General features: G+C 42.1%; 1 protein-coding gene across 6 annotated transcripts in view; it reads right to left on the bottom strand.

Moving 5' to 3' along the window:
• Positions 1–12086, bottom strand: part of TENM1 (teneurin transmembrane protein 1) — a 535869-nt gene that overhangs the window by 59157 nt on the left and 464626 nt on the right. For all 6 annotated transcript variants that reach the window (XM_040628223.1, XM_040628229.1, XM_040628232.1 and 3 more), the window contains one exon: positions 8274–8428. In XM_040628223.1, coding sequence (XP_040484157.1) covers positions 8274–8428 — 155 coding nt within the window. The remainder of the gene's footprint in view (positions 1–8273; positions 8429–12086) is intronic.

Below are 12086 nucleotides of genomic sequence, written 5' to 3'. Positions count from 1 at the left end.
TTCAAAGTTACTAAAGTCCACGATGAGTGGAAGGGACTGCAACACAGCGCCTAACTTCTTTAAACTGAGTTCAAGTTTCCTGGCCAGGAAGAATGACTTCTTAGAGAGAACTTACAAATGGGTTTTTAGAACAATTTTTTTGTGTGTGTGATTGTTGAGAAATAAGGGGCAGTAGAAGATGTGCTGGAAGGTGGGTAAATATAGTTCCGACTTCAAGAAGAATCAGAAGATGTGCCTCACAAATTGCATGGAGGAAACCTGATGTCGATTTGGAAAAGATGAATGTGTTATTAAACCATTGTTTTTTAGTTCTTAGATAAGGAAGTGGGGTTTATGGATACTATGACTGGAAACAAATTATGTCAAGGGATTTTTATCCCCTTTTAAACAGAGTTACCAGCCTGATAAGGTTTCTTTGTGGATAAGTTGAAGAAAATATAGGTGAAGCTAGTGGCTTTCAAACTTGTTTTGACTGTGACCCTCAATAAGAACTATATTTTACACCGTTATCCAGGATCTACAATTGAAATAAATGTTTCATGAAACAATACTCACCCTTACTATACATGATGCACTCAAAGGTTTTTTGTTCCATTTCTTTTCTTCTTAAAGCTGGTCATAGGCCAATATATTGATTTCCTGCTCCACTACGAACTGCAACCCATAGGTAATAGTTCAAACAGATGGGTTTACAGTCTAACAGATAACTAGTTTAGTGGTGCCACAATTTCATCTTGGCGTATCTATTCATCAATATAATCATGGATGAGGACACAGAAGGCATTTATCAAATCCATAGGTGACACAAGGCTGGGAAGGATAGTGAAGATATTGGATAATGGCAGAAGAATACCAAGATAAGGACTGAATCTAATGAGATGGAAATGAATACAGACTACTGTGAGATCCTGCACTATGATGCAAATAACCAACTGTACAAGTACGAGATGAGGAGACAGGGATGAGAGACATGTGAATTTTTAGCCCTCTGTAATCACATCATAGATCAAAAGTGTCCAAAAATCTAACTTAACTCTAGCTGTGGTTTCTTAATCTGTGCTCTTTATTTCCTTAGTATTTTGCAAAAACGCCTTCTTGGGGGTCGCCATGTGAACCACCATTGGGTGGGAGTGAGCCTGAACAGGGAAGGTTCTGGGATATCACTTCTGGTTTGAATCTGCTGTTTGCACCAGTTTTACAAATGGGGACTTTTTTCATTTGAAGAAAATGTTCTTTAGCAAACGTCCTTTTGAAACCCCCCAGGCAAAATGAACCGAAACAGAGAATATAGAAAGAGGGTTGTGATAGTCTCCATTTTAACTCTGAGTTAGCGCACATCTGGATTATTTGATTCACTTCTGGAAACCTCACTTTCAAAGAAATATTAAATAAATGGGAACATGTTCAGAGAAGAGTGAGGGGAATGGCAAAAGAACTCAAAACTATGCCAAGTGAGGGGCAGTTCAATGAATTGGGGATGTGACTTAGGAGGCCTGAGAGAGTTGTTCACATAGATTGAGAAGGCTGTCTTGTATAAGAGGCAGTTTGATATAGCAGTTTGGTGAAAAGAATGTGGACTTGGGCATCAGGTCGACCAGATGTAAATTTCAACTGTCACTTATTGGTTGTGTGACCTTGACTAAGTTATTCAACTTCTTCAAACATTGTTTTTCACATTCATTAAAAATAGGGAAACATAATACTTACCTTGAAGGATTGTCATGAGGATAAATAAGATAACATATGTGAAAGTACCCAGTATAGTCTTTGGTTCACTAATACATTTATTGCATAGAAAACAGATTAGATTAGGGGCGCCTGGGTGGCGCAGTCATTAAGCGTCTGCCTTCGGCTCAGGGCGTGATCCCGGCGTGATGGGATCGAGCCCCACATCAGGCTCCTCTGCTATGAGCCTGCTTCTTCCTCTCCCACTCCCCCTGCTTGAGTTCCCTCTCTCGCTGGCTATCTCTATCTCTGTTAAATAAATAAATAAAATCTTTAAAAAAAAGAAAACAGATTAGATTAATAATACAGGGCCTCAAGAGTTGTGGTAAGACTAGATGGTAAACGTCAGAGGAATACTAAAAAGTTAAAGTTAAAGGTATCCCAGAAGAGCTTTCTATTAGTCAGAGACATTCAAAGATGGAATGAGCTGCCTGGAAGAGGCAGTGAGTTTTCTGTCACAAGAGGCGTTTGAAGACAGGTTGGTTATTACATGGTGAGAATATTCTGGAGCAAAAAGTTCACCATCAAATGACTGGGAGGAGGAGTAGGATTCTTAGTAGACTAGCTGAACAGATTAAATGCATGGGGTCAAAGTTTGGTCCTCCAAAGAACCAGTTACTGTCCTTCTTTCATAACCATGGATAATGCCTCCTTCCACCTCTTAGGTCCATTTGACAACTGGGTGCTTTTGGGAACCACTGGGGAGTATACATATGATCCAGCAAAAGGAATGGTTCTATATTGGATACTCTAGACAAACACCTGAAGGTGTGTGTCTTATGGACAGTGGGTCAACTGCATTGTCTATGCACACAAAAGGTCCATGTCCTTGTGTATCTGTTATTGAGCTAATTTTGGGAGAGCATTAGGCTGGCTCCAAGGAGTAAGCCAGCTCTCAAATTTGCTATCAACACCAAGAGACTGGGTCTAACTCCCAGGTCCATTCTAGTCAGGCATGAGATGGAAGCGAGTTACCAGAGCAGGGTGATTCAAAAGCAGCGACAGAAATAAAGAGCCTCATCTCTTCATAATCAACTCACCTCCTGAAGTGAAGGGCCTTGTTGTTTAGAGCAGTGCTTACAAAGGGCAGCTTTGCTTCAGAGTTTATACTGAGAATGCAGTTTCACATTTCAGTAAATCAAAAAAAAGGATATTGATTTTGAACAAATGGCTGATTTTATTGTCAAAGCAAATTTCATTTCTTGAGATGATCAGGTTTTATTAAATGATTTCCTAAGTGCCACTAAACACACGTTCTGTGAATAAACAACATATTCTTCAAGCAAACGGCATTTGTCACCCACTAACTACAATGATATTTGGTCATCCCCAACTGTCACTGAAAATGTAGAAGTTGTAAAAATGCACCGGGGGTCTGGAAGCTTGTGCTTGAATCTTGGCTGTATCCCTTCATAACTCCGTGGCCATAGCACGATACATAATTCTTCTGACTACCAGCTTTCTCCTCTGTAGCTGGAGATAATTATACCTACCTCCCAAGGGTGGTTGGGTTGCGAAGATAAGATGGAACAGTGTGAATAAGATGTTTAGCATAGTTCCTGGCACATAGTAAGCTCTCAATAAATGGTAGCAGTTATTGTTAGAATTACTATAAGGAGGACATCATGATCTACTAAAGTTTAGGGCAGACTATCGAGGATTAATTCTTCCTGGGGTTCAGGTTTGCCTCAGAAAAGTGCAGAAGACAAAAGCAAAGAAGAGAAAGAAGAATGTTCTCCACATCACTTCTCAGCTTCCAAAGGTACTATGCCACCATGGATGGGCCTTCCCTTGCTGGGGACCTTTTGGTTCTGAAATGCAGGGAAAGTAACAAGAAACTTTAGTAATGGGGTTACATTTCTATAGAGCAACCTTCAGGGTTAGAAGGACCTGGAGAAAACGGTTGGTTCCTCTTCCTGAGTCCAGAGAGGCTTGTATTTCAAGCGGCCATAGATTGTTGCTCTCCAACGTTTGCTTTAAAAGTTTCAAAAAGTAAGGACTCTACAAGGTCTTTCGATAATGTATGATGCTGCCACAGTCTGAGAATCAGTAAGCTCCTCATAAGGTCTGATTCAAATCTTCATGCTGCAAGGCCTCTGTGCTCTCTCCTGTCTGTTTCTGTCAGCAAACTGTGTGCTTTCATTTAGACATTTGTCTTCATCCTCACCCATCAATATATTTTGATTTACTGAAATATGAAACTGAGCACTGCGGAAGCTCAGCTGGATCACTGTAAGTACTACTAGAAACAACGGGGGCTTTGCTCCTGAAAGGTGTTATGAAGCTCCCGACTCAGCTTCCTTCCTTCTAGCTGAAGACAGCCCATGTTCTTAAGTACGGTCCTGGAAAACATAGGGCCCCAATCTGCCACAGTTGTCTAAACAGACAGGGGAAACCCTGGCCATCAAGGCTGAGCATCTGGGCAGCTGTGCCACACACTTGTTTCCTCCTGGTAGACACTCTATGCGCTCACTCAGCTGAGTTAAGCCGGCGTTTGCCACCTTTTGTCCACCTGTGCCACACCTGGGTGCCGATTTGCACACACCTGGGAGCTGATCTGCTTTAATGCCAGAGCTTCCCCTTCCCAGCCAAGCATCTCAAAAAAGTGATCTATTTTCACTTTCCCCATTTCCTCACCTCCCACTCTACCCCTGCAATCCTACTCCAATTAATTAGCACTCTACCACAGGCACTCCTATCAAAGTCACGAATGCTGTCAAACCAAATGGCTTCTTAAGAAAAAAAAAAAAAAAAAAAACCACCCAACTTCTTTTATGTGACCTCTAAAGCAGCAGTTGATATTAACCATTCCCTTCCTTTTGAAATGCTTCTTTCCCTTGGCTTTTTGACTGCCCACATTCCTGGTTTTCCTACTACCTGTCAGGTCTTTCCCTCCGGTCTCCTTTGTGGCCTCCCACTCCTCAGCCTTCTCTTGAGGGTCGGTATCCTTGGAGTCTGGTCTTAAGTCTCCTCTCTCTCTCTCTGTCTCTCCTCTTTCTTTGATGCCACGGACCATCCTTGGAAGATCTCGTCCACTGCCATATTTGCTGTTACCATGTGCGGACTGATAATCCCAAATCTAACCTCCATTTCAGGCCTTGACCTTTAGACCTATTTCCAGTTGCCTGCAAGATATATTTACCTGCTTCGGCACCTCAAAGTCAACATGTCCTGAGCTGAGCCCATCATTCACCCCCCACCCCAAACCTGCTTCTCCTCTTCCTGTATTCCTCATCTCAGAGAATGGTACCATCATACCTGGACTTCCTTAATTCTGAAATTAAGTCCAGTCAACAAGTTCTTTGATTTTAGCACCAATATTTCACTAATCGATCTAGGTTTCTTGATCCATACTGCTGATACTTTAGTTCTGGCCATTATCACCGCTTGCCTCTGTAACCCGAATAAATCTGAGCAGCTTCGTGGTCAGTGTCATCAGAGTTGTATCCCAAAGAAACATCATCTGGACATCCAAAAAACACTGGAAAGTGAGTTAATTTGTACAGAAGTCTTTTGACAAGGTGCTGATCATTCATATATGTATGTTTTGTCCCCATCACACCTATATTACTTCAATGGCCTCTGAAGTGGTCTCCCCTGCCTGTACCACCATTTCCCTCCACTCAATTCTCTATGCAATAGCTAGAGTGATCTTTTTAAAAAGTACTTCTCTGCTTAATGTTATTACTGGCTCCCCATTGTCTACTGGATAAAACTTCACCCTGTTGTCCCACTTACCTCTAGCTTCATCTCTCACTACTTTTCCACGTTCTCTGCACCATACTGTCCTTTTGATATCGGCATATGTGTTAACTGCGCCTGCTGAGCACTTACTATGCATACCCAAAGAACATACAGTCTACTCTGGTAGACTAGCTGGACACAGTTTGGCACGAGAACAGATTACATATTAAATGCGGTGATACTAAATTTTAGTAAGAGAATGAAACAACAGTGAGGATTAGAACTAATCAGGGAAGTGTCCCCTGGAGAAGGTGAGATGTGAGGAGAATGGGGAATGGGATTTGGAGCAGCAGAGATAATTCCAGACTAGGGGAATGGGACTATGAGAAGCAGGCCCTTAACAAAGGTGGAGGGTCATAATCTGGACACTGAGGTAGAGATCATTACAGACTCATTGTTTTGTGCCAGCCTAAGAGTAAAAATTCTTATTACTCTTTAGGGTACTTTAAGCACAGAACAGGAAATAATGGACAGCAGCAAAGAAAACTGCCAAATAATTTGGACATGAAGCCTGCTTTCTCTCCCAGTCAGCCTTGCTAATTTCTAATATCCACTTCCCACCCCGCCCCACTCAACTCACAATCCACCCCCAAAGCTACTGCTCTTCTGTTTAAAAGATTTTATTTATTTATTTGAGAGAGAGAGAGAGACAGCATGAGCTGGGGGGAGGGGCAGAGGGAGAAGGACAAGCAGCCTCCCCGCTGAGCAGGGAGTCTGATGTGGTGCTTGAACCCAGGACCCTGAGATCATGGCCTGAGCTGTAGTCAGACGCTTCACCGACTAAGCCACCCAGGTGCCCCAAAACTACTGTTTTGCTATAGTTGAAGTTGTGTCAAATAAAGGGAAGGGAGGGCATCGGAGAAACCGAGGCTTGGAATGAAATGCCATAGGGAAAATGGGATTCTGTCTCCTGGTTACCAGGGCTCCTTTTCAATGGGCTACACTCTACATCCCAGCCTGAAAGAGATGAGGTAGCTTTTATTGTGGCAATTATGGCTAGCAAATGCCATGTGAGAAAGAACCCTTCTCATGGTGATGAGGATCATATGTTTGCTCTATTTAGACAAAGAATTCTCTTTTGAGCATAACTTTTCCACACAGAAACAGAGAAGTTGTTTAGATTTGACTGATTGCAATACTAAGTGTCCTATTTTAAGTTAAAAATATCCCACAAGTGAATCATATACGTGCATCTTCTCTTTTTTGTCCCCCTCCTCCATAGAAACACATTCACACCCTTCCTTACTGCCATAAATAACGCTCCTTTTCCTTGCCTTCTGTAGGATTTTGCATCATGGAAAGTTAGGCTGCTCTACGACTTGACAGCCTGATCCACTCAAATCTCTCTGAAGAATGGTTCATTCATTGGGCCAGTTTTCCAGGCCTTCCAATTCCCATTTTATTTTTGTAGTTGACTGTACCTGACTACCTTCTGCCTTTCTGGGGTGTGGCAGGGGCACACAGAGAAGAAGAAACCTCCCAAATAGGCACATTTCTGGTGTTTCAGAGCCATGAGTATGTTTGGAGGATGGAATGGGAGGGATGAATAGAGCTAATGACCAAGGCAAGGTTTCCGGATGACGTGTTCACATAAGCTCCCTTGTGATCCTAGGCTCCAGGTGGTACAAAGAATGAAGCAGCAGGAATGACCTGTGCAGGATATCGCCGGTTGCCCACCCGCAGCAACCCTCCATTCTTTCCCAAGAGAAGCCTGCTTTTGGTTCAAGAATTAGGCAGCAATATGCTTTTGGAAGGTGACCCTGTTCCAGAGGGTCTGAATCCATTTTGGCGATCCCCATTTCCCCTGTTTAGGTAACTTTAAGGGGACTCTACCAGTGACTCCATTCTTGTCCGTGTGACACAAAAAGGAAATCCGCTGGCATCTTTGTCACCTCTGATCATCTCACCGTGTGACATCAGGAGACCTTATTGTTGAAACTATTTTTAGATACATGTTTCTTTATTTGCGGTCAAAACCACCCTGTCTGATACATTCACTAACCAATCCTAAAATTCTCAACTTCTACTCTAATTCATTTAAAAAGTTGATCTAATAAGGTACTTCACCAGAGTCACAGATTCAGGGATGATTAGAGCACGGAAATCCCTTTGAGGCCTGTCTTGTTTACTTCTCTCATTCTACACACCAACCTCTTTGAGTCCGCGGACTAGGGAAGACACCCACAGGATGCCGGAATTGTGCTGTATGCACTATTATCTCCCTATGTGTCCAATCCCGCCTTTGTACCGCTGTGGTAAGAACAGAGTTTTCCACTTGGGTGGAAATTATGCTGAACTTTCCCTTTTGTTCTACAAGGAGCTTTCCTAAACAAATGTAAACTAGGTCTCAGAGAGAATGTCCCTTCTACCTAAGACTTTCAAATGCCCTAAAGATAGCTGCTTACATACACATGAATAACAAGTCATACTCATATAGACATTACAAAAGATTTCTAAAGACTTTGGTCGTCAGCGCTTTTTCCGAATGTGAGTTACTGTATTATTTAAACATAATAAAATTATGTATCTCGGAAAATACTCAACAGAAGACTGGCCTTACCCTCCAATTGATTCAAATTTGAGAGCCTTCATTCTTACTCGTATGCCAACATTCCACCTAGCGTTACTCCCAAGGGAGTTTTTCTGAGGAGGAAAAAAGTAACTTACAGAAAGAGAAACTTCTGCTATCTGGTGTTATAACAGATACACCAGGCTTCCTTTCTACCTAATTTCTGCATGAGAAAATTGTTATCCATTTCCATGATGCCAAATGGTGATAGCGCTTGAAAACCAGCGGCGCCTACCTGAGTGATGTCCATTCCCGAGTCACAGCTCAGTGGCTGTGTGGAAGTCAGACCGTTTGAGCCGATTACAGTTGTGATCACAGCTTTCTCATCAATTCTCCGAATCATGGTCCCATCCACAAAGTAAATGAATCCATGCCTATCAACTGTGATGCCTGTTGGGAAAGAGCAAATGAGCATTAGTAGTCTAGTGGGCCACATTTGCACCAAGATCCGTATTCTGAAAGAAGCCATAGAAATGGAAAAGCATTTTAAAGACATATGGATTCAATTTTGCTCAGCACAGACAGGACAGTAATGGGAGAGGTTTGTTCGGACACACATCCACTTCTTTGTGTATTGAGAAGAAATGATAAAATGTAACGTGAGGAAATAAAGCCAGGTCTAATAATTTTGGGTTGTCTAGCTTTACATTGCCACCCCCCCAATACTTGCTTACCCCTACAAACAGAAAAAAAAAATCCTCTTTAAGCTAAATGGGAACAGACAGAGGAGGCAGGGTATGTTACATTCCTTTTAGGCTGCAGATGCACAGGCTACCGCTTATTTTCATAGTTGCATTAGAAATAACTGACTTGGAAAGCATTAAAGTTATTTTCATCAATTCACACTCAGCTCACAGAGACTGTAATAATTCTGATAAACTGGACTGAGTTTTTTTCTTTTCCTCTGTATTACCTATTCAGAGGAGTTTGGGGAGCAAAATTATGGTGTCACAAAGGGAATGGTTAAACTTCTAGAAAAAAATGAAAGCCAATAAAATTCTCACAGTAGTTTTTACACATTGTGTTAATTGCAGCCTGGTGTTTTGGAAAATACATAATAGCAGTTAGAAGGCTTGGGTTCTAATACCAAACACATCATTTACAACTCCTATGTGATTTTGAGTCATTCGTCCCTCTAAATTGTAGCCTCCTCTTTGGTAAAATATGAAAAAGATTATCTGCTTGTGATATTGTGATTTATAATAAGAAATGTATATTTGGCCTTCGTCCCTGTTTTTAGCACAGAACTGCTAAAACTCTGGAAATTTCCAAAGTGGCAAGAGAGATAAAGGTGTCTTTTGTGATGCTAATGAGGTGGTTTTTGGACTGCATCTAAAGATGGGTTGGTTGCCAGGAGAACCATCCATGAATAGAGGGTTGGAACTTTGAGTCCCGCCCTCAGACGTCTGTGAAGGGGACAGGCGCTGAGACTGAGTTCAATCACCAATGGCTAATGATTTAATCAACCATACCTATGTAATAAAGCCTCTACTAAAAACCCCAAAGGACAGGCTTTGGAGAGCTTCCCGGCTGGCAAGAACACATGGAGATTTGGGGAGAGCAGTGTGCCTGGAGAAGGCAGGGAGACTCCATACCCTCTCTCACACACCTTGCCCTATGCGGGTCTTCCATCTGGCTGTTCCTGACTTACAGTCTTTTCTGATAAACAAGCGATCTAGTAAGTAAAACGTTTCTGAGTTCTGTGAGTCCCTCTAGCTCATTACTTAACTGAACCCAAGGAGGGGTTGTTGGAACCTCTACTCTATAGCTGGTCGGCCAAAAGCACAGGTGCGTGGGGGGCAGTTTTGTGGGTCTGAGCCCTTAACCTGTAGGATCTGACCCTTTCTCTGGGTCGATCGTGTCAGAATTGAGTGAAACTGTGGGACACGCAGCTGGTATGGGAGAACTGCTTGCTGGTGGTGTGGGGGGAACCCCCACTCAGGCTGGAACCTGGTCTCAGAACACTGTTTACCACCTTACCTATGCTAAGGTGACCAACTGTCTTAGTTTGAGACTGAGGCAGGGTTCAGTTTTAAAACTGGGACAGTTCTGGACAAGCTGGGATGAGTTGGTTACTCTTTGCCTAGGTTGTTATAAATATCATATGAAATAATACATTTAAAAGTGTCAGACACATATAAAGAACATATGGTTCAACTCCTGCTTCCCTTGGTGCTTTTGATAGTGCTCTTGAAAATAACCACACGGCATTACTTTAAAACTAGTCTACAATTTAGTCTTTTCCTACCTCTCCTTTATGCAGATCTTGTGAAACACAGAATGTGTATTAAAGTTAGGAACATCTGTGATAACAAGCACGTTCTTTTATCGTGTGCACACACACATTCACAAACACAATAATTTTCCTGGTGAAGAATGAACTCACTTAAAGACAGTTTCTAAACCCAACTAAACAGACTGCTTTTAGATGAACTAATCCATTGGCAGGAGGTTAATATTAAGACTTGGCTTTAATCCTGATGTTCCTCATGAAGTATTAATCCTTAGTAGCTGTAAAAGTTCGATTCATTTTAACTTTCCCTGAATACCTCTAACTTCATCTATGTTTTGGAGGGTTCTCCAAGGAAACCAGCATGTCCAAACAAGGGGAAGCTCATGTTGATAAGTCCCCTTTTCATTTGCAGATACAGAAGGACTTGTAAGGAGGTTTTTCAAAAGACTTAAGATGGAGCAGGTCAAAGGGTGGTGGCACATGAGCATTTCTTACATCTCCAGGACATCTGGACTGAGGACGAACCAAGGCGTACCTCTGTTTTTCGTTTTTTTGTTTTGGCAAAATCAATTTCGCGAATGCCCAGTATTTGGTCTGCTTTGTGGCAGGCCTATGATTACCTTCTATGACCTCTGTATTAAATATCAATGAGTATGAAATTTAAAATTGGCTTGTCATAAGAGGATGGACTGAAAGATCAAGTCTCAGGTCTGGAGAGAGAAAGGCCAAGAGTAGCTCAGCTTAAAGTGTTTGAAATCCTGAGTATTTACCAAATACCTACTGAATGGCCCTGTGCCAAGTTCTGTGGAGGCCAAAGGACAAAGAATCCAGACGCACAGAAATGAGGAAGAGTACCCTGCAAGCGTTGCTCTAAGGAGGAGGCGGTAAATTTAGAGCTTCCAACCCCTTGCAAATTGGAACAGGTTCACAAAAGGTATAGAGAAATAAATGTATTCCTCCAGAAACGAGCGCATTTTTTTTGGGGGGGGGGGATCCTTCCATCTTTGCGTGGACACCAGGGAGGACAATTCTGTTCCTTTGACCACTGCGTTTCTCATCCCCATCAGAGGGTGAAGTCTGTACCGATGCAGGGAGGATATCCTGGACTTTACATGGTTTTTCCACTTTTAATTTTTGTTTACTTCTAAACACTGTGAACTGCTCTCCCTCTGTTCACGTCTGCCGAATTCCACAGATGAGGCATGTTAAATCCTCACTGTTGGCCTTCAGGGCTTATTTGGCTGACGGGTTGGAGGATATTCTCCTTTCATATATTTGTGTAGCAATTTCTTTGATCGTGGTCCAAACTGAAAAAGACTCCGTTTTTCCTGAGACTCTTTAATTAAATTTGATGGGGTTATACTTATGTTTGGAGTTGAAAAAGAACTAGTAGAAAGGTCTTTGAGGGGCTGTGTGATAGATGTTTTATTAGTGCATCTAGGTATGTTTTATATGTACATATTTTCATTTCTTTTCATTTTCCTTCCTCAACCAAAAAAACCACCCACTCAACCAATATACACACAGAAGCAGATTCCCCAAACAACTAGTTTTACAAGCTCTTCACTGGTGAGGTTTGAGGGGTATTTAGTTTTCACTGAGGTTAAAAACCAAATTGAAAATCCCAGGCAGGAAAAGGAGAATGTTTTTTGCCATTACTTGGAAGGGGCAGTCTCCCCTCCCATAATGAGCATTGTCGTAGCCCAGGGATGTCGATGATGCAGTCAGCATGATCTATTACCGTTTGTTAGGCTGAGTGGGAGAAGGTGGCACATGCCCCATGTATTTTAAGCTTTATTTTTCAGGGACGGGGAT

This window comes from Ursus maritimus (genome assembly GCF_017311325.1).
Source record: "Ursus maritimus isolate PB19 chromosome X unlocalized genomic scaffold, ASM1731132v1 scaffold_X1, whole genome shotgun sequence".
In the NCBI taxonomy this organism is placed as follows: domain Eukaryota; kingdom Metazoa; phylum Chordata; class Mammalia; order Carnivora; family Ursidae; genus Ursus; species Ursus maritimus.
This window is presented reverse-complemented; position numbering and strand designations above follow the sequence as displayed.